Raw genomic sequence first — 26,544 nt, 5'->3', positions numbered from 1 at the left:
TCAAAACCTAGTAATTTCCCCACTGAATCTGGACTCTTGCTGCACTTATCATCTCAACGGTGTACGTGCAAGCCACCATATGGAAGGGCTGGGCATCCCTATCTGTGAGGGATAACCCACTTACCCATCCACCGTGGGGCCATCAGATCAATGGTTTGGATCAGCACTGTGGGCCTAACATGAAGGAAATCTTTCACAATCCAGCAAACTATGTACTCGCTGCTGACGAGTGGGCCCCACTTCCATAAGGGCCAACATGAATGGGCCATGCTCCCCAAACCCCTGATCAACGTATACGAAATCAATTAACACGAACCGTCCATTTGCAGGCTATCAGTTAATGTCTGAGATACCCAGATGGGAGAGGTTTCCCTCCCATTATTCCATTTACAAGTGAACCCACCAGATGAACGGTCCAGATCACTTATACGTGGGCCCTACCTGTAACATCATCAGTCGATACCCCTCACATGGTGTTAAAGTAAGCGGAGCACGTTTCCTTTGTTCTCTTCTGCTGGTGAAAACGCTATAAATAGCTGTAACGAGAAAGTAGCTCGCCTCTGCACTCCTCCTTGGCGGCTCAGATTCCAATCTTCCTGCTTTTGCTCAACCCCAGCATCCAAAAACCCTAATTCGGGAGAGATAGAGACAGAGAGATGGAGTTTTCTCTGGGAAAAAACCACAAACACCAGGAGTTCATCTGCAAGTCCGTCTCTGTATCTCCCTGTTCTACCGCGTCATCTCTCTCTTCTTCCGCATCTTCCGTTGATTCCGGACCGTTCATCGCTCGTTTCAACCCCGATTCCCGAGTTCTGCACCTGTGGTTCGATCGCGAACCTGAGTCTGGCGCTGCCAACACTGTCGACGTCGATCTTCAAAATGCTCAGGTTGGCGAGAAAGGAAGTTTTGTGTTTTTGGAATTATCTTTTAAGGAAAATTTCTTGCTGGATTAGACGTGGTTTTGGTGATTCTTGCAATTTATATGATAATAAGGACGTGTTGAGCTGGATCCCATGTTCACATGTTCCACACCATTCATCTGGTGGGGACTGCTGTGAAAGGGGTGTGCTTGAAAATCTCCTCCCACTGGGAAGTTGTAGCTATACGGATGGTGAATACTTTCCTGTTGAATGTGAATTGCTGGGCCATCAATGACGAGACCCACCAGTTGACTTGTCTGGGTTTCCAGAAGGTGGGACTTACCCACACAAACTATCTCTGTTTGAAAGAAGAATTCCATTTTGCTCGACTGACCATCAAATGATGTTTCTACACTAATATACCATACGTTTCATTGATTTTATTTTTTCTATGCAGGGATTTGAATTTATTGATATTTTTTTACCATGTTTTCTTTTAATGCCAGCAAGTAAAATGTGATAGTGGCTATATTTTACTGATGGATTGCAATGCATTACATAATTATGCGGTTCTTCGACTTCAAATATTGTTAGTGCTGATATAATTTCATTTTGTTGATTGGGTGGTTCGAATAGCAGTAGACAATGGCTGATTGTGTTATTGTTCCTTCAGCTTTTCAAATTGAGCCCCACTGAGTCAATGTGCATAAGTGAAGGTTCAACCAATAAGACGGACGAGGTATGAAAGTTCTGGTTATTTCATTGTTGTCAATTTTCAAGATATAAAGTCATAGTTGCAAATGATGCTGAACATAACTCTAAAGTATCACTTTGTCACTCTCTCTCACACACAGGCACTCAATTTTGTATCTCCTTTTGGCGGGGAGCATAGATCACTGCAAATGTTTATCTCTCACATCTATTACTTTTACTGATTTAAGCAGATGAGTTGTGCATTTTCTTTTAGGTCCCAACTATATTAGTAGCATTATGCAACCTACCAAGACGTGTTACTTTTCTTTTCGTTTTTCTTATAATTGACAATTTATTATTTCCGCTCTCTCTCTCTCTCTCCATTGCGTGGAAAGAAGACTTTCATTGTTATAAAGAGATTTAGAGGACGGATATGGGTTCATCAAAACACAACTACAAATTAGTCACATAGTTACATATCTTAAGGTTAGACAATCAAAGACATGGTGCAGTTATCAGGTAGCTTGGTTGCTTTTCTTAAGATCATTCTAGGCCTCAAATTTGCAATTCCAATGAGCCCAATAAAACTTGGAGATCACATGGTCCTCTTCTCTGCCTGAGGTTTTCATGGCTTATATTGGAATTCAACTTCAACTAAGTTTGATGGAGAGTACAGATCTCCATTCTCTACTCTCCAGGTCTGACTCTAGGAGATCAACCACAAAGTGGCCATCCAGTCCAAATTCCTTGAAAATCGACCATCAAGCATTGAGACCCTTTTAAGCATGAGTGGGGAACTGTCTTCGCAGCTACCTCTAGAGTTATCCCTCTAGTAACTGGTATCTTTCTGCACCGTCTGGATGGCCCACAAAGTCAGGAATAACAGGAATTGACTGGTGAAACATTGCCCTTTCATTTCAAATTGGCAAAGTTCATCGAGTCGAACACAGAAATTAGTAGATTTTGAATCATCATTACCTAGTTCCATCAACCCTTCTCACAACACTCAGGAGCCTATGGTCAAATTACCTCCCTTTGCCAACTGCCTCTCATAACCATCTTACTCTGATACCAAGCAAGGCCTAGCATGAACAAAAGGAAGGGGGTGTCATTTTTCCTAGGGAGAGTAGGCATATTCTCTTTTGGGAAGATGTTTGGTGTGGTGGAAAATTACTTCAATTGGTGGGAAGGAAGAGGGTTATCACAATTGATAGTCTTCAAAGAAGATCTATGGTTCTCCCCAACATTTGTGTGATTTGCATAAGTAATGCGGAGTCGGTAAGTCACCTTTTCTTCATTGCCCTATTGCTCATAGGGCATGTGGGTTTATTTCCTCTCCATCTTCAATGTCGCTTGGGTAATGTTGAAGTTCATAGAAGAGTTCCTGTCGCCCTGGCATGGTGGGGGAAGTGGGAAGGAAGCAAGGCCATTTGGTGGTTTATTCCTATGGTAGTTCTTTGGACTTTTTGGGAGGAACAGAACAACCGATGCTTGAGGATTAGGATGGGTCAAGTGGACGATTTAGTTAGGAAGGTCAATTTGGTTGTGGTGGAATGGGCTCCCAGCGTGGAAGCTGTGGACATTTGTAATCTTATTTCTTTGTTCGAGCTGTAATTCCTTTCCCGCCTTAGTTTTCACTTAGGCAGGTTCTCTTAATAAAATTTAGTAAAAAAATGATGTTGCTGTTCTGAGTGTCACATGAAAATTTTGAAATATGCATCACAACTAAATGTGCTGAATTAGTTTTTTCATTGACAACTATATTTTACAGTTTAATGGTACATTGGATTATTATGGACATTCATCATCTTCTTGTCTTTCAACTTCTTATTTGTTACTTTTCATCTTTTTGGCTGTGATGTGCTAGTCATCTGGGTATTTTCTTTCCCTGGGTTATAGTCTGCAGTTTGTATGCTAAGAAAAACTCGTAGACTTGTATCCTCTAATTATTCAAACTTTCTTTTGTTTCTACTCTTTCGAAGTTTTAGTTGGCATATTGAACCATGCTTAACAAATATTTCTGTCTGCTTTGGCATATATCACAGGTTGTACATATCTGCAACATAGTCTAGTTTTTCTTTTTTAGTTTCACGTCCTTATCAGGGGCAACATCATTTGGCTATTTGAAGTTTCACGAAAGGGTTGCCAGTAACTATTTTATTTCTGAACCAGAAGTCCTATTCAAGGGCAATATCCATTGGGTTTAGAACGGAGGATGAAGGCAAATCTTTTCATTATGCATTTGAACATTGGAAGAAAGACATGATCGGTTTAGGGACTGGTATGTTTCTTTCCTGAATTACAACCCAGAATAATATTTAATTATGTTGAACTTTTCTATGGTACTGTATTCCTCCACGTCTTTTTCGTTTACAAGGCATTGCCAATGTGTGTTGAGCCTGAATAAAAAAATCTTTTATTTATTTTTGTTACCTAATTTAAAGTCGTTATGACATCATTATGTGTTGGGGCTCCCCTAGCTATCATCATTGCCCCACCGATAATTTTGTTTCCCAATGTATGGTAATGTAAGGTTATTATGGTATTGCTACGTGTTTACCTCTTGTATTGTTTTTTTAGTCTTCTGTTTAATTAATTAAGTCATCAACTATAGGATTTAATATAAAAGTTCGACCAACTGGTACTTGTTTTATGTGTCGCGGTAAGCCTGCCTTTTTGACCTATGTATCTTGCTGAGTTGAGGTATATTAATTTTCTTGCTTGTGTATTGATGAAAGATACATCTTATTGTGTGGCAAAACAAACAATCAGTCCTAACCATTGAATATAGATAAATGATTATGATTGTCTTGTCATGTTATTTCTTTTTCAGGATCTCGATTGGAAAATGGATCTGTTTCAGTTAAAAGCAAGTTTGATGATAAAATAGAGGCCGCTTCAGCTAAAATGTACTTCCATTATTATGGGCAGCTTCTACATCAGCAAAATATGTTACAGGATTATGTGAGGACAGGTTATATTATCTGACCATGGTTTGTTTATCTCTTTCAGACTGGTGTATTGTGGCTGTCTTTACTGATTGAATTTCTGGTCCAAGTGCTCCATTTTCTTTTTCATTCCTTTCCCGATAAGAAAGTTTAGTGCTTAATTTGCTTCCATAAGGACCATAACATAAATACTTGAACTGCTCATCTTATTAAGCTAGTGTAGTATATCATACTCAAACAGTAGATGGTGTTGTAGAAACATATTCTGCAGAGAATTAACTTTATGAAAATTCCGTTGATATGCTCAAACTGCAGTTGGTGCTATAGAAGCACAAAATTGTTCTCTGGTGAGAAGAGAAGCCATACATCTCGTGTTAGCAACCTTGGTCAGGATGATAAATATTCAGAAATGACTATAATACCCTTACAGAGTGGGCACAACTGCTAAAAGATTAGAGAATACTATTAATTTGTTTAGAATAACTCTGTGTACCTCTATACATGTAATGACAAAAATGTCCTTCAACAAGTGCAGCCTTTTGATTTATGGTCAGCATTTACAGTCAATATACTGCAACTTCCATTGACATGGTAAACCCAATCTTGTTTCAGGAACCTATTATGCTGCAGTTATTGAGAACCGTGCAGATTTCCATGGTCGTGTGGTGGTTGATGTTGGTGCTGGTAGTGGTATTCTTTCATTATTTGCTGCTCAGGTATGCACACCTATTCAATCAACAAAGTATGTGACACTATGTGGTAGAATGCACTCATCCCTTAGGTATTTTGTGCACATTTACGGTGAAGTTTGTGGATTGATTCCAACAATCTGTTCATTTATTCAGGCTGGTGCTAAACATGTTTATGCGGTGGAGGCATCTGAAATGGCAGAATATGCACGCAGGCTTATTGCTGGGAATCCATCATTGAGAGAACGAATTACGGTGCGATTTTATTTTGCAGTTTAACCTTCAATACCTGACTTTTTTGAGTTCTTTGCCGAACTCACCTTGTTGCTACATTGTTCTCATTTTCTTGAGGGTTTTTGTTCTTTATATTACAGGTGATCAAAGGTAAAGTTGAGGATGTTGAATTGCCTGAGAAAGCAGACATTCTGATCTCTGAACCAATGGGTAAGCTTCTTGCTTAATGGAAAGATGGCATGGGTATAGGAAATCAGTACCCATGCCATGTTGCTTTTTCTTATTAATGCACTGTATGCGGTGCTTATCTTTTTTTCTTTTTTTTTAAAAATAAAATTTTATTTTATGAATAACAAGGATTTATTAGAAAAGCAAGTGGAGGTATGACCAACAAATACTAAAGATCCTCCATACAAAGGCTATACTTCTTGCTTCATAGAAAGACGACACCTTTTTTCTGAGGCTATATGATTCAGAAGGGTGTTGCAGGGAGCAAAGATCCATTGCCAAAATATCAGATCTGAGGCAACATGATTGTAGGAAATGAGATCTGGATCTGTACGTTACAGATCTGGATATAAATCCTCAAAAAGACATCACATGCACAGTGAGAAATGAGATTCAAGGCTGTGAGTGAAACCCAGCAGTCACATTAGCTTAAATGCTAGTGTTCATAAGCAACCCCTCTTGTTTTCTGCGATTAGGAATGGTGAGAAACTAAAGACCTGTAATATTTATTCAAGAATAACATAAGAAAAAGAAGTCACATAAATGAGGTTTTTTTATAGACCTTATAGAAAGATCTTTTTAGATCTGATCTCTCTCTCTTTCTAAAAGAAAAAGAAGAAGATCCTTTTAGATTTCTATTTTAGCCTTTAAACTAATCAATATTAAAATGTCATCTAATTCTGATATATTTAGATGTTTTTTCTGGGGCTGATCGAGTTCCATAGGCTTTTGTTTATTTTATTTCAGGAGATCAGGGTGAGCTGCTGGTCCAAACATTTCGTTTGTCCTGGCTGCTGATAGCACTGTCTCTGGTTTCTGAGCTTGCCTTTTCAGTTGCCTCACACTCCTTTTTGTGTTCTAGGGATTCCTTCCCCCCTTTCAATTTAACGAAATCTGCTATCCAAAAAAAAAAAAAAATGAAATCTAGATTTCCTAAAACAGAAAAAGGAAAGAAAAACAACTTCTACAACCTCTAAATTAAGAAAGAAATTCTTAAAACAATCTGCGTATGGGCTGTTTATGTGATCAGCCCATGATACAACCCTGATCGTATTGAGCGAAAGCCAATGTGTTTGATAACGTTCGAGGGGATCAACTTCCTAGGTTTTTTAAGAACTTTTTCATTCAACAAGAAGAACCCATCTATCTCCTAGAGAAATAGGGTTTCAATGTGGGAACAAGTGGTCCACAACCCTCAAAGAATGTCAAGACTCTTAAGAGGCATGGCCAGGGCTAACATTGAAGGCTAAGTGGATGCTACATGTACAACACATTACGCATAAGGTATTTTCTATATAAACACACACACACACACACACACACACACACACACACACACACAAAGGCTAGGAAGGTGCGTGTGGGCTGTTTTGTGAAAAAAAGGAAGGATTACTTCACGATGGAATCATGGAAAAGCTGCAGATATGGCGGAGAAAAGAAGTTGCGGAAACGGACTAAAATGGTGGAGAAAAGGAGCTGCGGCATCAAAAGTTTTCTCCCACGGTGGAAGACTAGGTGGGGAATGCCTTACAGAAGGGAGAGGAGCAGGTGAGAGTTTGAGGGAAGGGTACGGTCATACCGTAGATGAAGGGGGAGGATGGACCGAGGTAAGAAGAAAGAAGCCGGGCGGGGAAAAGCACTCGACGCAAAAGATGTTGGCCGAACATCCTACCTTGTTCGTCACTGGTTTCCTTAAAGGTTGGCTCCCTATTAACTATGTTAGAGTTTTCAGACGGGCAAGGATAGTCATGGAGGTTATTCCTCGAGACCGCTGTATAGGAGATTATCGAGGTTCGCTTTTCTGCAGATGAACGATTCTGAAGAGGTAGATAGAGCAGTCAATTTGCTTAATGGTGAGAGCGTTGGGGGAAGGAAGATGAGGGTGCAGTGGGCTCCTTTTGGTCTCGATGTTAAGAACAGGGAAGGGAAGAGAAGACCGAAGCCCGAAGGGAAGCTAAGTACAAGGGTAATGTTGTTGCGGCCTTGCGGGAGGAGGGAGAAGCTCGTTTCTCTGCCCATACGAGGACATGGGTTGGGTGTGTCTCTTTTAGAGATGTCATGGCAAGGGTTAACAGAGGTGAGAGTGGGAGCAGGGGAGGGGACAAAAGACACAGGGGAAGCTTGAGCAGGGGAGGGGAGATGGATCTAGACAGAGGGGGATGGGGAAGAGCGGTTGGTTTGGGTAAAGCCATAAATAGTAGAAAGGGCATGGAGCACTCTGCAATGGTTCATGGTGGCAATCTCAAAAGAAGGGGCCTCTATCCCTCAAGTCAGAAAGTGGCTGGTCGAGTCTTGCAATTTGGAGGAATCAAAATACTCTATTCCACTGATAGAGGAGAAGGAGGTTTGGTTACTTGTTCATCCAGGGGTGAACATACACCGAGTTCTCTTTGCGGGAGCTTTGTGGAGAGGCGACTCGGTGGAGAGTTTGAGAAGATTGTCTAACCACTCTTTTTTCGGGAGGGAGGAATCCTAGTTTTCGATCGGGGTATCCCTCTGGAGCTCTGGTTTAGAGAAGTCTTCATTGCAGTTGGTTCGTGTATAGATGAAGTTCTTATATAAACGAGACAATGGAAAAGGGTGAAGAAATGGGCGTGTAGCTTGCATCTTGCGTTAGGAAGAAGAAGTCTGCAATGTCCCTCAGTGGTCAAAATTGTTGTAGGGGATGCTATGCTTAAGGTTAGAATATAGAAGGAAGAGATAGGAGAGTCCCTGGCAACGAAGAAAAGGGGGGGGGGGGATAACATATGGAGACGTCGATAGTCGCATCTGGGCAACACCATTGTTGGAAGCAGAGAGAAGGTATACATGGTTGGTGCGATAGTGGAGCATTGTTCTCTGGGGACGTGTAAGCGTTCGCTTGGCGATGGCAGGGTAGGTGTACGGTCGAATGGTTGTGCTTGTTTCATGGCTTTGTATTCTCCAAGTGCTAATCCGCCCTCGTGCTCATCCCTAAACCTAGCTCTTGCTATCGGCTTGGACCCCGAACCTGATTCAAACAAAGATCTTCTAACAGGTGGCAACTTCATATTAGGATCGATCATCGAACCTGTTGCGTGTCCAGAAGAGAGCTCTTCTCCAGGAAGAGGTGTCAATACGTGCAATGAAATCTTGACTTCTGTTGACACGTGGAAAGGTGCTAATCTTGATGTAGAGGGACTAGGGAGAGGATTTAGATATGCCAAGTGGCAGCTTGCCAATAGATTTATCGAAGACGATCATCCCCTCTCCGGCACGTGCGGAGTGCTTTGTGGGGTTGATACGTGCTAACTTCGAGTCATGTGCAGACTTCTGAAGCATTCTGGCACAGATCTTTAGTTGTCACACGTGGGGACCTCTCCTCACTCATTCTCGAGACGTATGCCCCTCGTTTACATTTAGCTGAAGCAACTTAGAAGTAGGTCTGGGAGACCGTGAGGGAGAGGGGGTCGTTCCTTTCGAAGCATCTTGTCTTCAGATCCTTCCAGTGAATGAATCAGCTGCAAGGGAAGTGTTTGAGTGCCTTGGAAGTCAGATGCCTAAAGACCTGTAGGTTGTTTTTGAATTCCCAGTCGAAGAACAGGGAATAGAGCCAACGAAAGATGAAAGTGTGGTAGATTTGGAGTCGGGAGCCTCTCTGGAAGACGCCGTAATGATCACGCCATTGTAGGCCTCCTCAATGCCAATTCTTTGTAGGTCGGACTCATAGGTAGGGCCGGTGTTAGTAGAAAGGAACCCCCAGTTTTCTCTAAATAGTGGACCAGTAACTGAAGAACAATATTGATTGTCTAAGGATGTTTTGGAAAGGGTCAAGGGTCAGATTGGAATGTTTTTTAGAGCTCGAGATGAGGATGTTATTGAGTTCTTCCGGTTTGTCAGAGGCAGAGCTGTCCAAAGACTTTAGGAAATCCAGACGACCAAGAAAAAATTCCCTAGGGGATGGAGAGAACTCCTCAACCTTGAATATTCAATCAATTATGTTTTGACAGGGAAAGCATGTGCAAGAAAAAGGGGAAGATCGGGCAAAGCTAGTTTCCAATGATTATTCTTTCATGGAATGTTAGAGGGCTGGGCTGTAAGTTAAGGAGGGTTCAAGTTAGGAAAGTTTGCAAGAAGGCTAAGGCAAAGATCATTGCAGTGCAGGAAACAAAGCTCCAAGCTATTGATAAAGGTATGGTTGACACTATCTTGGGGGCGAAGAATAAGGAATGGGTTTCGGTACACGCGACAGGTGCCATAGGGGGGATTGCTTGTAGCTTGGAATTCTAACCTCGAGTTGAAAGTGGATGCTTTATTGGGGAGTTTTTCCTTATTTGTTTTGTTACAGGAAGCTTCTTCTAGGTGGCAGTTGATTTTTACAGTGGTGTATGATGCTTGTCCGATTTCTTCATAAAAAAAAATCTAATGGTGGTTGGATTACCATCATCATGAGGAATTTTGCTGATTCGGTTACAAAGAATAATTTGGTGGATTTGCCTTTGTAGGGGGCTAGCTTCACGCGGTCCAATAGGCAGTAGAATGCTATTTTGTCGTGGTTAGACATATTCCTGGTCTCCTCGAGATGGGTCGATAAATATCCGCTGGTTTGTTTTGCCTAGAACTATTTCAAATTATCAGCCCATTCTGTTGGAGGTGGTGCTAGAAAATTGGGGGCCAAAACCTTTCAGGTTTGAGTTGGCTTGGGCTGAGATAGAGGGCTTTAGGGAACTGGTTTTCGTATGGAGTTCTCTACAGTTTGAAGGATTTGCTGGGTTTGGTTATGTAAGAAGCTTACGTTGCTGAAAGAAAAACTAAAGGCTTGGAAGAAAGAATTGCTCCAGGCATGGGAGGCAGAGTTCGAGAATATGGTTAAGGAACTTCATGATCTCGATTTATGAGAAGAGATGGGATTTTTGTCAGAAGTGGGCAGGGATAAAAGTGTTGCTCTCTATTTGTCTTATGCTAAGCATTCGAAAGAAGTGGAAATCAAGTGGCGGCAATGTTCAAGACAGGTGTGGCTCAAAGAGGGGGGGATAAAAACACCCGTTATTTCCATACAATAGCAAGTGCCTGGGCGATGTGTAATCTTATAATTAGCTTGGTGGTAGACGGAGAAAGGACTTCGGACAAAAGAAAATTTACGATTCCGTTGTGACTTGCTACAGTTGGTTGCTTTCTGCTGAACCTTGGAACAGGCCATGGCTTGATAATCTGGCCTTTGGTAAGCTTTCTCAAGTGGAGGCGACCTCTCTTGAAGCTCTGTTTTCTTTAGAAGAAGTCAAAGCTGCTATAGACTCCATGTGTGGGGAAAAGGCTCTAGGATCTGGCGACTTTCCAATAGCCTTTTTTTCCAGATGTTTTGGCATATCCTCAAATTTGATGTTATGGATTTCGTGATAGAATTTTATGAGCACAACAAGTTGTCTGTGGAGATGGGAGCTTCTTTTATTGCACTCATTCCTAAGAAAGGAGGAGCTGAGCATTTTAGAGATTTTCTTCCTATCAGTCTTATAGGGAGCCCTTACAAAATTCTAGCCAAAATCCTCGCCTCGTGGATTCGGGGAGTTTTATCTAAGGTTATTGCGGAAAATCAAGGGGCTTTCGTGTTGGGTAGAGAGATTCTCGATAGTGCCTTGGTCGCTCACGAGTGTATCGATTCTAGATATAGAGAAACATAGTGGTATAGTGTGCAAGCTAGATATGGAAAAAGCCTACAACCATGTTGATTGGGGGTTCTTGGACTACATGCTTGCTCGGTTGGGTTGTGGAGGTAGGTGGAGGAGCTAGATTCGGTCTTGCATTAATGCATCTTCTTTTTCCATATTGGTTAATGGTTCGCCGCAAGGGTTTTGAAGGCTTCTTAGGGGCTCAGACAAGGTGATCTCTTCTCCCCTTATCTTTTTTGTGGCTATTGGTGAGAAAGATGATGTTTAGAGCGGAGGCTAAAGGCCTAGTGAAGGGTTTCAAAGTTTCATAATACAGGACCCAAATCAGTCATCTTTAGTATGCAGACAACACCTTGTTATTCTGCGATGCAAATGTGCCTTCAATGGATAATCTGCGTAAAATCATAGTTTGTTTTGAAGCGGTGTCAGGGCTAAAGATTAATGCAAAAAAAAAGTGAGATGCTAGGAGTCCATGTTCCTCACGACGAGCTTCTCTCTCTTGCGAGAGTCTTTGGTTGCAAGACAAGAGCTTTTCCCTCTACGTATCTTAGTCTGCCTCTTCGTATTAGGAAGCCAGGCAAGCATCTGTGGGACGTGGTCATTGAAAGAATTGAGCGAAAACTTTCCAGTTGGAAATGTTGCTACTTATCTTATGGAGGAGGCTAATTCTTATTAAAGCAGTCTTCTCTAACTTGCCCATTTATTTCATGTCGCTATTCAAGTGTCCAAGTTCGGTGGTTGATAGGCTTGAAAAGATGAGATGAGATTTCGTTTGGAAAGGGATAAACGACGGTAGGAAATTTCATATTCTTCATTGGGGGGAGGTTTGCAGGCCAGTGGCTAGAGGTGTACACAAGTCGAGCTTGGCACAGCTTGACTCGGCTTGGCCACTAGCTGACCCTCGCTCGAACTCGGCTCGGCTCAGTCCTCAAGCCTGACTGGCCAGCTCGACTCGGTTCGGTCAGTAGCTCGGGCCAGTTCGAGCTGAGTTCGAGCCAAGATCAAGCCTGTGCAGCATTTTCACAAACACATGGAGTGCACCTTCAATTTCTTACTGTATGTAAAACAACAACAGCTTTTTACAGGTATTTCATCAAACACCTTGCAGGCAACATCAAAATCAAGAAAAAGGGTATTTGTTTCATATACATACCTTCCTTGCCACCAGCCAACACTTCGTTGAGTCATTTCATCAAACACTTGGTGAGCAACATCAATATCAAAGTAACCGAGTCATCGAACTGGTTCGATCCGAGTTCGATTTGAGATGTGTTCGATTCGAGTTAAGTTGAGTTGGGGCCAGCTCGAACTCATTTTCGAGCTAAAAAAATTAGCTCGACTCGGCTCAAACTCAGTTTCAAACCGATTCGAGTTGAGCGAGCTATCCGAGCTAACTCGGTTCCTGTACAGCCCTATCGGTGGCTGAGGGGGGTGTCAGAGTAAAGAGCCTGTGCCTCATGAATATTGCTCTTCTTGGCAAGTGGCATTGGGGGTTTGGAACTAAGCACGACAGATTGTGGAGGGAGGTTGGGGCTGCTAAGTATGGAGTAGCTGAGGGTGGATGGTTTGTGAAGAGGTCATCTCTATGCTGCGTCTCGGGTATTTGGAAAGGCGTAATGTCGACGGAACATCTTGTGCGGTGCAGGATTGCTTATGCTCTTGGTAGCGGGACCCGCATCCACTTCTAGACGGATGTTTGGCATGTCGATGTGGCTCTCCAAGAGGTCTTTCCTAGATTAGCCCTCCTTTCTCCAGATCATTCCATTATGGCCACTAGATGCTTCTTTATTGCTGGTGGAGCCATGGTTTGGAATCCTCGCTACAGGAATCTGAGCGACGACGGGGTTTGTGAGTTTTTAGACCTTATGAACTTTTTGAAGCTAGTGATCCCTCCTTACTTGGAAGAGGACTCACTCATTTCGAAAGGCCACCCCTTGGGGAAATTTTCTACACGATCTTTTTTCGCCTGTTTGCATCCCTTGGATAGAGTTTCCAGTCTCTCCCATCCTTTCTACCATTGGTTTTATGGGGCTCCCCCTAGAGTGGCAGTCTTCATCTGGTTAGTGGGAAGAAAGAGAGTTTTAATGATTGATAATCTCCAATGGAGATCCCTCATCCTTTCTAACATTTGTTTAATGTGTATGAATGATGCGGAGTCTATTGATCACCTATTCATTCATTGCCATTTTGCCTGAGGAATGTGGGACTATTCCATGATGCATATGGTGTGGGTTATGCCGAAGTCAATTGACGATCTCCTCTGGATTTGGCATGGGGGTGGTGTTGGCAAAGCCGGAAAAACATTTTAGAGGCTTCTTATCATGGCCATCTTTTGGGCCATTTGGAAGGAGCAGAACGATTGATGCTTCTCTAATAAAAGTTGCTTGGTGGATGAGATTGCTTACAGGGTTAAAATATTCTTTCGGGATGGGCTCCTCATGTAAAGGCAGCTAATGTTGTGTCTATTTTTTTTAATTTTTATTTTTGTCTTAGTTCTGCTTTGTATTCTTTCCCCGTTTTTGCGGGTTTCTTAATAAATTGCTGTTACATCTCAAAAAAATAAAATAAAAATAAAATAAAAATCTTCACGATGGAGTGTTACACATACGGTCCTGAGGTATTTGGAGAAGGGATTACATGGGAATCGAGGAAATCAAGAGAGTTGTATTTGTGAAAGACTCGTAGGGGCAATCAAGAGGAAGATTGTCTATTCCTAATGGGGATTCTAATTTTATAGTAGCCTGGTTGTTTCCCGAATTTGCCCTGACTAGTGCAGACTCTGCAAACTGGTCTGATTCTGCTTTAGACTTACTGGAATTGGACTGAATTGCTGAGCTTTTCACCCTGACTAGTGCATGCGTGCATGCACACACGCTTGGGGTGCCACACGAGTCAGCCACCATCTTGAGCACCTAGTGAATCAGATCAAGTGTTGAGCTTTTTAGGTTCTTTTTCCTTTTTTCTTGGTTATTCCTTTTCTTGGCTTTTATTGATTCTCATTTTTGGTAACCTTTGGTACTGTGCCTTGTTTTTAGGCTATTTAACTCTTTTGTGATTTGGTCTTTGGAAAGCTAGCTTTTGCATTAGCGTATCTCTCAACAACTAAATCAGAATTTACTTCCCTTAGGCACCTTGTTAGTCAACGAAAGAATGCTGGAGACATATGTGATTGCAAGAGATCGATTCCTCATTCCTAATGGAAAAATGTTCCCTACAACTGGAAGGTAAGTGTGACCATCAAAGCAACTGCTAAGATCTCTTTGGTAGATTTTTCATGTGCACCTTTGAATTTATCTACCTTTAAAGTTATTCATGATAGCATGATTCCAGCATTTTTCCTATGTGCTTACATCTAATGCAACTAAAATACTGTAATTATTTTGGGAATGGATGTTGTAATGATGTTATATGCGTAATTGTGTTTGATGCAATGCACATATGCATCTTGATGATGTAACTCTGTATAGAGGCCTTTGAGAAAGTGGCAGGCTGTTTTGGAAGAATACATTTAACATGTTATGTGTTTCAACTTTCAAGTTAGCAGGTTGTGGTTTGTGGTAGTTCGGAGTAGAACCTTTTAATCTTGTTTCTTCTAATATACCCCTCCCATCCCTTTTTATCTGTGAATTTGTTTCACTCGCATCTATCATTGCAACTATACATAAGGCTATATTGTGGCAGCTTTTATTCATAGTATGTGATAGACCCACCTAACTAGGAACAAGAAACTAACTGTCATGTTTTCCTTTCTCCTTCATGATGCTGCCAAGGTACTTTTGTTATCTTCTTTCAAGTTTTCCTTTTCTCTTTCAAAATATTTATATTATATGACAGACCCACATAACTCAGAACCAGAAACTAACTTACATGTTTTTCCTTTCTCTTTCAAAATATTGTCACTCTTTAGAGCTTATTTAATAACATTTTTTTTTGGCATCTAAACCTTACCTGCACAGTCCTAACCAGGTGCCACTCCCACTTTGGATTGCGCTTCGTACTTGTGCTCCCATCCCCTGCTTCTTAGCTGTTTATATTTGCTACATATGCTTCCTTACACCCTTACTCTTATATGTTGCTGCTTCATGCATAATTTTTCTTCTCTGACCTATTGATTTAAATTATGTTTTGGTATTGAACTTTTTGGTAAATCATGCATAATTTTCTTCTCAGAACTTTTTGGTACCGAACTTTTGATATAACTTGTTTTGTGAGCTGATCTGATTGGTTAAACTCATGATTTTCGTAGGATACACATGGCACCATTCAGTGATGAGTTTCTGTATGTTGAAATTGCCAACAAGGTACCTTAGGGAGATTATAATTTTGTTGATTTCTTGTTATTGTTTTTGTTCCTTCTCCTGTTCTGATTTAATAGTTGTGGAATTAATTCAACCTCAGAAAAATTTTTGGTCTATTGATCTGATATTTGTTTATCTATTGGCAATGTCTTTGAGATTTTTCTTTCCTAATTATTATTTATTTTCTTTATGATTGTTATCCAGGCCCTCTTTTGGCAGCAACAAAATTATTATGGGGTTGATCTCACTCCCTTGTATGGATCTGCTTTTCAAGGATACTTTGGTCAGGTCTGTCTTGCTATTTATTCTTTAAATATGTGGAAATGTATACTATCAGTTTTCTAGTTTAGCTTCTTTGAAAGATTGGCATCTGAAATGGTCTGAAATGAGCAATGAAACCTCTTTTTGTTACTGATAATACTGTTGAAAAATCAGCTCATTCATTACAGTAGCAATTATTAATTTGATATCTGTGTAGACCCATAAGCATCTGGTGTTGTTTAGAGTAGCCTTAGTTGCACGGATGTTCTATCCAGGAGCCGTCCCACTTCCTGCAACACAGAATGACTGTAAGCAGCAAAGTTTTTGCTACTGATCAAACATCAAGGCGATGAAGTTTTCTAATGATGCCTTTCTTTGCTACACTGTGATGTTAATGCATCTGAAGTGCTAACTGTTCGGCTTCTAACTTTACTAGGAAAATGTTTATGGCGCAAGGATTTGTGTGCACTTCTTCATTGACATGATTGCCATTTTCCTGCCATCCTTGAGTATGCGCAAGGATTGGGTTCGGACTATGGTGTTAAGTTAGATTAACATGGACACATTGGCCACGGAGCCCATTTGGTTTGGGAATCGAAAGTTGGCCACAAGGAGAAAACAAGAAATTAGGTTACTGATTTTTTATTTTTATTTTTTGGAACATTGATAGTCTCATTTAAAAAAGGCTGAAGCCCAAATATTACAACAATAAACAGAAAATTACACTCCCCCTTCCCCAGGAAAATGGCAAACGAATAAAATCATTTGAATCTGCCGCCCAATCTATTACAAAACCTTTGGCCCTAGCAAACACCTTTGAAGCTTCGGCCTTCCAGTTATTAAAACGGCAATCATCCCCTTCCCCCCCCCCCCCCCCAAATGCCAATATAAGAAAAAAGACTCAATAGAGCTTGGGAGAACACACAAAACTCCAAAAAGCTGAAAGAATTTGTCCTACACTTCTTTTGCGAAAGAGCAATGCACAAAGAGATGGTCCACTGATTCCACATCCTGAATACAAAGCAAACAAGCATTTGGCAACATCATTCTTCTTTGGCAAAGGTTTTCCACAGTCAGCACATTCTTACTTCCCACAAGGCAAGCAAAAGCCGCTACATTTGTCAGAGCTTCATACCGCCATACATATGTCGCCAGATAAATCTTAGTACAAATATCACCTCCACTGAAGACCTTATATAGAGACTTGTTTCTAGACTGAGGACCACCTTTGAGAATACCCCTAAAAGGCCAATAAACTCTATTTCCTCATCCTTCAAATTCCTCCTACACAGAGGAGCCCATACGAGCTCCATACCGCCATACATATGTCGCCGGATAAATCTTACTACAAATATCACCTCCACTAAAGACCTTATATAGAGACTTGTTTCCAGACTCAGGACCACCTTTGAGAACACCCCTAAAAGGCCAATAAACTCCTCTATTTCCTCATCCTTCAAATTCCTCCTACACGGAGGAGCCCATACCACTCTCCCCCCCCCCAATCTCATGGAAAAGCAAGAAGCCACCCTCAAATCCAACTCCGAAGCTAAAGCCGCTAGTATATGAAACCTCTCACACAATTTTTGCTCTCCCACCCAGATGTCGCCCCAAAATCTAAAATTTTCCCCATCTCCCACATCGAAACCCATCCCTTCCCAGATTTTATGTTTTAGTGATGCCACCGATTTCCATATATGAGAAGATCAGTATACCGACGACAACTGAAAATTCTTTCGTAAACTTCATATTTTGTTACTTTTTCCCCATGTAAATGAATATATCTTTACACCACAATGTTATAAATTCAGCAAAAACATTTTGATGAAAATACATCTGCAGCAAAGTTATTGGCTACTTGTATCTAGGATTTTAGAGCCACAAACAAAATTTCAGATTGGCAGATAGGAATCATTCTACTATGAGAAAAAATATTGAGTAATTGATGAAGGAAACCTATTTGTGATGGTTTATGGTGTGCGTACTGTGTTCACGAAACCTAGAGTAATTGTAATTCTTGAGAAATGAGAACAAAAGCTATTTCATGTCTTTGCCCTTGTGTGTATCACTAGTTGTTATGTGGATGATAAGGAGGGATATTTGAATATTTTCTTATATGAAAAAAGGCTTCAGATAGTTTGTTACTAATTGGCTCCCATTTTGACACTTTGATAATAGATTAACTTTAATTCTTGCAAAATGAGAACAAATGTCGTTTAATACCCTTGTCCTTGTGTAGATCTTGTTGCTATGTGGATGATAGGTAGGGAGATTTGAATATTTTCTTATATGAAAAAGGTTGCATATAGATTGTTATTTATTACTAGTTGCCTACCATTCTGCACTTACAAATGATAAAATAAGGCTAATTCTTGAGAAATGAGAACAAAAGCTATCTAATACCCTTGCCTTCGTGTGCATCACTTGTTACTATGTGGATGGTAAGGAGGGAGATATCAATATTATCGTTAAGTGGAAAGTTGCATATTGGTTGTTAATAATTACCTACCATTTTAACACCTGAATGCATGTATGGTTGCATGCATGTATTTATTGTTTGTATGTATCCACTGGCTATATCATTGTCCACCACCATCACCGCCTTGGTCCAACCATTTGGGGTCAGCTTTATGAATCCCTTTTCACCAATTACGCACATAATCATCATCATAGCCTAGTCCTAGCTCTTTGGTGTTGGCTTCACAAATCTTGTTTCACCAAATTTGACACAGAAATTCTCATATTACCTGGAGGATGTTAAGACTGATTCCAAACTTGACATCAACCCTCCACTTATTGTGGACTAGCTATTGCTGCCGCTTAACATACAGAGTGTTCCACCCACCCACCCACATGCATGCACATCTTCATTGTAGCCTCTTCTCTTTTGGGCAATTCAAATAGGAGCATATGCCATCATCATCATAATTGTTGCCTTATCTCAACTGTGGAGTTAGCTGTATGAATCTTTTTTCGTCCATCAATCCTAGGGCCACATCCTCAATAAGTTAACAAGCTTTTATATCCCTTCTCGCTACTTCAAGACAAGTCCCTTTTAGGCCTTCCTCTCATCCTCTTTTCAGGCCCTTCAATGCTAGTCAATGTTCCCCTATATACTGTAGCTGTTGCTTGTCTTCATTGCAAAACCAACTTTTTCTCTTATTTGATCTGTGCATAGGTCGCTCTGGATGACCTCGTACCATGGCATAGGTACGCGCGCGTGGCCCAGGATTGGGCTTGAAATCTAGGCCCAGCCTGGGCACCAAGACATGCTCCATGTTGAACACGAATGTGAAATCCAATTCACATTGCACACAAGTGTGAGATCCAATCCCTCTAGCTCAAGGGTTCTGCCATATAGATGCCTCAACCCAGAAATCGGGCCTTCCCACTCAAAATGTGGGTCATGGTGTTAGAAACAAATAGACAGATAAGAAAAACTCGCTCAAGTTTTTCTTGGCTGTCCACTTGTTTTGTAAACTTTGGCATACCTAATTTCTGATTTGGCACATGATTTTTTTTTTCTTCTTAAGGGCATCTAAACTATGGGACCCACTTGGGGGGCTACCAGGATCGTGCACCCATATGCAACCCATCTTTTTATTCTCTGTTTTCCTTACAGGGTTGGCCCTGGCTGACCTGGCCTGGCCCTGTCCCAGCCCACCCCTACCAGTCTTCCTGCACATCCATCTCAACATCCTCATCCCTGCAAGATGTGATCTCTAGTCTAACCATGTTGCCTTCTCGCTGCTGACACTGCCTCATTTCGTACAGCTGCTTTATTAGTTGTTTTGTAAAAAAGTTCCATAGGCATGCGGGATTGCACAACACAATTTTCCGTTAGATGTTCCCTTAGTTTTCAGGTTGATGTCAAAAATGGGGAGAGGTGAAAGATGGATGAATGAGCATGTGATATTTCCACTAAATCCTTGCCTTCTTTTACTTATTATTATTGCTTCATAATTGCTAAATTCACTTAATTTACCAGTGTTCGGCCCACTCTTAAGATCCCTATGTGACACCATACTTCTGCTTTTAACAAAAAAATTTGACACTGCCAAATTTCCGTCCATCTTTTCTCTGTCTACGATTCTGGTGACATGTAAAAGCCTGTCTTCTCACATTGCATGGTTGACTCTCCGTTGTATTAGTTAAGATGTATGCGCTTCTGTCATAAACTGTTATTTCTTAAGTTTTTTTTTTAATTGATGCGCATGGCTCCTAATGCTATCATGATCCTTGCTTTGTATACAGCCTGTGGTTGATGCTTTTGATCCGAGGTTGTTGGTTGCTCCAGCTATATTCCACACATTAGACTTTACTTGTATGAAGGTATTTATTGAATCCTTGAAGAATAGAAGGGAAATAATGCTTGCATGACATTTAATTCTTTACAAATTTGTTGAAGCTTTGAGTCGTTCCTTTGGCTTGTTGACTGCTAAAACTATTACATATGGATTCCATCTTTCTATCTGCTATTTTATCATTAACTCACTATTCATTTACCATAATTTTCATCTACTTTGGTCATCTACATTATTATTCCTTCACGCTACACTAAATGTTTTTATTTTATTTATTTATTTATAATGGTTGTACACTTCTTTCATATTGCACTGCTTTTTGACATTTTGCGGAAGGTGGCAGTTTCTTAAGGTAATTTAAGCAGTTCCATTTGTAACACTTGTATTTGATTCTATTTTTGTTCTTCAGGAAGAGGAGTTATATGAATTCGATATCCCATTGAGTTTCATAGCCTCCGTTGGCACTAGGGTGCATGGGCTGGCCTGTTGGTTTGATGTATTGTTCGATGGGAGGTAAATATAGAACTTGTAGAAATATTGGATAGATGCTTCCTGTGGCTATTTCAATGTTACTCTACCCCCCCCCCCCCCCCCCCCCCAGGCCTTAGCTAGGTGGCATTTTTCAAGGCTAACATTTCAGTAGGTTATATAATGACATTTTTACAATTAAATCTGCAGTACTGTTCAACGTTGGCTTACCACTGCTCCTGGCGCACCCACAACCCACTGGTACCAACTACGTTGTGTTCTGTCTCAGCCGCTATATGTCATGGCTGGACAAGAAATCACTGGACGACTTCACATGGTTGCCCACAATGCTCAGAGCTATACAATGTACCTAACTATGTCAGGTTAGCTATTGCCCATGATTTTTGCTAGCATAGCTCTCCATTTTTTGCTCTCATACTGTTGCTTACCGCTTGTGCCTTGCCAAGTGGCAATCCAAACTGTTCATCTAGCACAACCCGTCACGGATGGCCCATGTGTAAAACATCCATTCGTCAGAGATCCTCACCATCCATACAGATGTGTTGAAATGTGGGTTGGTGTTTCTATCTATTCTGGATGGACAGTGAAGATCTCTGATCTGTGAATACAACAAATAGTTATAGTATATCAAACCACTTCTACGATTGTTTTGTTGCTTGAGTTGCAGTATCTCTGCATTCTAACATGTTGCAAATTATTTCTTATAGCCAAAATGTGGGGTGCTGGTGCTGAACAAGGAGGAATACTTCAGACATCGTCGGGTAAACTAGATCTCAAAGAACCATACTATCGAATGTCTCAACCGCAGGCATATGCATGGGCTCAAGATCAGCAGCCACATCAGCAGCTACTACAGTCACAGGTATGCTGCATGAATGAATGTCTGCAACAGTCGTTGCAAGCAATTTATATTACACTCAAAATTGATGCAATGGGAACTTTTGCTCTTAGTGTAAAAGATACATTGTTCAACTGTTGTTCTGCTCCTGGCAGTCTTCATTGGATTCTTTCATTTGCATTTTCTCTCTTTCCAGGTGAATTATTCTGCATGATTACTGACTCTCTAGTGAAAAATGTTGTTATAGGATGTAGGAATTTCACATGTCTTTGACCTTCTATTTTTGGTGCCAGTGTCCAGCAAAAAGTTGTTTTGTTTTGTTTCTAGTTTTTATGTGAGTGAAAGACATGAGCTTCTATTGAACTTAAGCAGTCGGCAATGTTTGATTTGATCCAGGTGGACGCTTTGAAAGCAACCAAAACACAGGAGGTCCGTGGTGTCTTGGAACTCGCTTCCATGAGAATTGACGAGGCAATACATAAGGATGATTGAAGAGGTGGCCATACCTGTGCCAGATCTGGTCCAATCATCGCGGGGGGCAGTGAACATTTGCTGGCCCTAAAATCAAGATGGTCCACTCATCAGGTGGGCCACACATGTACATTGACTATAAGTTGTCAGCCACTTTTTTCATAATAATCTGTCTCTCATACCTGTGTGGCCTAGGTGATGAGTCAAGCGGCCTGACTTTCAGCCAGGGCATGCTAACAATGGATCCCACCTCCGATGAATGGCCGAGATCATGGACACATGTGCCACGTTGGTAGACTTGTTACAAATTGCCTCTTCAATCTCTTCTCATAGGGATCATCCTCCCCCATCTCCTTTTCGGTTTCATTCCAACAGGAATTACTGAATTGCTAACCCCTTTGATCTGGCACCCTCTTGAATTAATTTCTTCCAATGGATTGTATCATTTACTGGAAAAAAAAAAAAAACCATCCCTAGCTATTTCAATCCATGTTTCTCCAATTTCTCCAATTTAATAGAAAAGATCACAACTCCTCTCTCAATTACCAATTGACTTAAGTTCCAAAATTCACTTAATAATATGTATAATTGTATGTAGTAAGACCTGCCCAGTATTCAATTTTTTAATTAACAGAGGATTAGATGATCCTCAACCCCAGGGTATGCATAGTATATCCTCAAGTTTCAGTGTATACAAGGGCCCATGGTTTAGTGATCAGGATCACCATGATGACGGGCCCCAACATGAATGGATCATGCCTAGAAATGTCCTTGCTAGTGTCATCCTAACTGTTGAGTCAGTAACCTGCAAATCAATGGGTATGGAAATAAATTCATCCACCACTCCATGTTCTACTGGAAAACGGTCCAGAATGGATGGCACATATTTTATAATCTGGGAGATTTATTTTTATTATTATTTTTGTTATGGTCTAGGGCCGTTAGATCAATCATCTAACCATTGAACCATGGGTCACTTGTGCAAACTGAAAACCCAAGGATTCCATGCATATTCTTGTGCGAGAGATCATACAATGCTTCCCATTACCAAGTCACATTTTCTTCTTCTGGCAAATAACTTAGAAATTACTTAGTATGATTTTCCTCCTCTCTCAACTCAACATTATTTTGATTGATAAAGTAGTTCTTAATATTAAATCACATCACCTCACTATAGCCTTGTTCGTGCTATTTTGAGTTAGCTTTATGAAGCTTGTGTCACCAATCATTTACGAGGAATAATCTTTGGGAAGTGAACAAAAAAATCCTTCAGAATACCTCAATGCAAACCATCTCAGTTGGGACTGCTACTAGGATGCTTCAAATAACCACATTGGTAATCCTATCCCTCCTAGTATTCTCACATGTCAATTTCAACATCCTCATCTTAGTGTTGTGCTATGCCTGTGGGATGTAGGGACACACTCGGGGTGGGTGACCCATGTGATTTGGGACCCACAGGGGAGGTCTCGCGTTCGAGACTCCTCGCCGGGGGTGATTAATGCGCATTTCACACCGGGCTCGAGTAGGGTAGCCCAGGGAATGCGGGGACACACTCAGGGTGGGTGACCCATGTGATTTGTGGCCCACGAAGGGGGTTCGGCCGAGGTCCTAACCCATGCGATGTGGGGCCTGGGCTATGAGATAAAGAGATTAATTCGCTATACTCCAACAGTTCAAGCTTTTAGAGCAAGTGGTTAATTGTCTTGCATCAAAAATGTTCTCTCGAATTTCATAGGCATATGGTAATCGCACTACTCTAGAGATATCTCCACTTTATCCACCCAGCTCTAATTCTATTGGATGCATCCTCATCTCATCCTTCTGAATGACAGAGCCAAAATAATAAACCAAATCACTTTGCGGAATCACTCAACGTCAGTTTTAACTAATCTTTGCCTCTATGATTAATCCTGCTAAAGTTGCATTCCAAATACAATGTGTTGGTTCTTCTCATTTTTGAACCTCTAGTCTCTCCAGCCCTTTCCAAACCCTAATTTAGTATTTTCTACTGCTCTAGTCTCATCGACCATCACCACACCTCTGCCTCTGTAGTCTCATAACTAATGCTACTCCCATCTGCAAACAACATACCACCAAGGGAAGTTATCGTGGACATTAGTGATTCATTTTATTTATTTGGTATAGCAAGTTCAAAAAAGGAGAGGGTTTAATCCCAACCTCTCATGGAGACCCAGTTCTACTGTGAACTTGTCAATCTCACTACATGCGATTCTGACTCTTGTAAGGACACTCTCATACATATCTTTAATGATGCCAATGCATTTTCTGGGATTCCTTTTAGCCTCATCACCCGCTACATAACCTGCTTGGGCACTCTAATACTTTCTATAGATCTATAAAAACCATTTGCAGATTTTTCATCTTCTCTGTTTTTCTATCATTTGTCTGATTAAAAAAATAAACTTTGATGGGCATGAATCCAAATTAATCTTCTGATGTGTTCATGTTTCTTATCTTAGTTTCAACAATTGTATTCAATCACATCATTAAATATTAGTATTTTCTCATAACCAAATTAGGGATGGTGTATACAACGCTCCTTAGAGTTTGTACATTGTGTTCAGGTTTTCAGTTTGTCAACCATTTTGGATGCTCATGCACAAAAAAATCCTCTAGATTGGAAGATCCTACCCATGGTTCTACATGACAGTATTGGCCGCCGTATCAGCCCGGCGGAAAAATGATACAATACGGCGTCACGTATCGTTATCGGGGCTGTATCGGCACGTATCGGTCATTTTTTTTTGAAGCAAAAAAAGAAAAGAAAGATGGGAAAAACGAGATAATCACGAATCTATATATATATATTTTTGGGGTATAAACTATTGATATATGTTGGAAATTGACCCAAAAATAGAAAAAAAGGATGAAAAATAACAACTTTTAATCAATTCATGCCCAATTTTGTAGATCCATAGCTTTAAACAATTAATTATGCACTATTAGCTAATTACAAGTTGCAATTGAAAGAAGATAAAAAAAATCTTAAAAATCAAACAAATTTTCGATTTTCCCGAAATCAGGGTCCCCAACTTTGATTTTTGCAATACACCCCTATGCATTACTTTTCATATGATTTTAAAAAAAATATATTTAAATTTATTTTTCAAAATTCTAGAAAAATCAACATAAAATTTGAAAGGAAAAAAATAAAAAAAAAATGAAAAACCCCTATGAGATCTGGTGTAGATATGATCGGAAATACCGGCACACGCACACACAAAGAAGGAATTTCTGAAGAAAAAAAAAAAACTGAAAGTTTCAATCAGATCTGGTGTAGATCTGATTGGAAATGGCCCCCATGCAAGATTTGTGATCAAATTTCAAAAAATAAAAAAAGTGAATAAGGAATTTCTGAAAAATACAGAAAATTGAGGGTAAATATTAAAAAAACCCAAAATACATGAAATCGATCTGCAAATCAATTATTGTTTGGTAGATCTAGGTATAAAATGATGATCTAAAAGGATTTGAACAAGAATTAACAAAAACATTTTGATTTTTTTAATCGGCCCCAAAATCTTCGATCATTCAATCCACTTGAATCAAGCTGTTTTAATTCTCCATTTGGATGGAAATGTTGCCAAAAATCACTTAGAGATCGTCTGTTGCAATTATTTCAAGTGAAAATGAAGAGAGGAAGGAGAGAGGATCGAAAAAATGGTCGGTTTGGGGCTTTTTTTACCTGTATCGGTTTGGCCGATACTGGGTGTATTGGCTGATACACCCCGATACGGCTGACCTGTATTGCATATTGTATTGAGCCGATATGGACACGATATGCCCGTATCAGCTGATACGATACAGATATTCAGAACCATGATCCTACCACTATGGATTAATTTTTCTCGGTTGAATTTGAAATGTTGCCTTATTTTCTCTCTGCTGCTTTTTGAATGGTCATGTTATTTCCATCTGGGAGATTTTTGGTGTATGGCCTGCTCACAGTGTCTTATAAAATCAATATGATCTGCGTCACTGAACCTCCACTAGTGCAAACTGAAAAGTCGAAAGGTACTATGCAGACTCTCAGTTGGAGCATTGTTATTGTCTTCGAGGATATGTCTAGAAAAGATTCTGTCCCCACCTTAAATTTTCCTACCATTTGTTTAACAGAAGCATTATCATCTCCATTTCTCTCTTTCTTTTTTAATTTCTAGAATCCTAGTCTTCCATAAAATCTTCAATGACTGGATTCACCTGGTATGATGTGAACAGGAAATCCCCCTTCAATCTCAGGATGTTGCTGGGCCAGGCTTAATACAATTGCCTTCGCAGAATACAGGGGCTCATATGAATCGATAGCAGAAAAAATTATCTCAATTCCTCAACTAGGTGTGGTGCTTTCCAGTGTACTGCAGCAATCACATGTTTGTAACATAATACGCGTCCCTCCCAAATGTGGGTATTGCATTACTCTGTTTCCTTTAATCTTCCCCAGAAGGTTCCCGTCCCTTGTATATCTAAAATGAGTTAACTATTATATTGCTGGACGGGAATTCGAGGGGGAAGGTTGTATCTCCGCCATTGTCACCATGATTAAACCTACTAAGTCATTAATCAAAATGCATTGTGCTCGGTCA

The 26,544-nt window shown here is 40.5% G+C and overlaps 1 protein-coding gene across 3 annotated transcripts; it reads left to right on the top strand.

Annotated features, from left to right (window-relative positions):
- The first annotated feature begins 531 nt into the window (after positions 1-531).
- Positions 532-26,544, top strand: LOC131231948 (probable histone-arginine methyltransferase CARM1). 3 transcript variants are annotated; one of them, XM_058228368.1, is made up of 16 exons: positions 532-887; positions 1,534-1,599; positions 3,729-3,834; positions 4,387-4,527; positions 5,114-5,217; positions 5,347-5,445; positions 5,565-5,634; positions 14,404-14,500; positions 15,523-15,577; positions 15,779-15,862; positions 20,090-20,167; positions 20,549-20,652; positions 20,818-20,990; positions 21,336-21,490; positions 21,863-21,895; positions 26,180-26,544. In XM_058228368.1, exons 1-16 carry the CDS (start codon positions 657-659, stop codon positions 26,264-26,266), a joined length of 1,683 nt encoding a protein of 560 aa, XP_058084351.1. In that variant the 5' UTR covers positions 532-656; the 3' UTR covers positions 26,267-26,544. The 3 variants fall into 3 exon arrangements, with proteins under 3 accessions (XP_058084351.1, XP_058084350.1, XP_058084352.1); XM_058228367.1 differs by having other exon boundaries at positions 533-887; positions 3,726-3,834; XM_058228369.1 differs by lacking the exon at positions 21,863-21,895 and having other exon boundaries at positions 537-887; positions 3,726-3,834.

This window comes from Magnolia sinica, chromosome 17, assembly GCF_029962835.1.
Source record: "Magnolia sinica isolate HGM2019 chromosome 17, MsV1, whole genome shotgun sequence".
NCBI classification, from domain to species: Eukaryota; Viridiplantae; Streptophyta; class Magnoliopsida; order Magnoliales; family Magnoliaceae; genus Magnolia; species Magnolia sinica.
The sequence above is the reverse complement of the archived record's forward strand: the minus strand, read 5'-3'. Positions and strand labels throughout refer to the sequence as shown.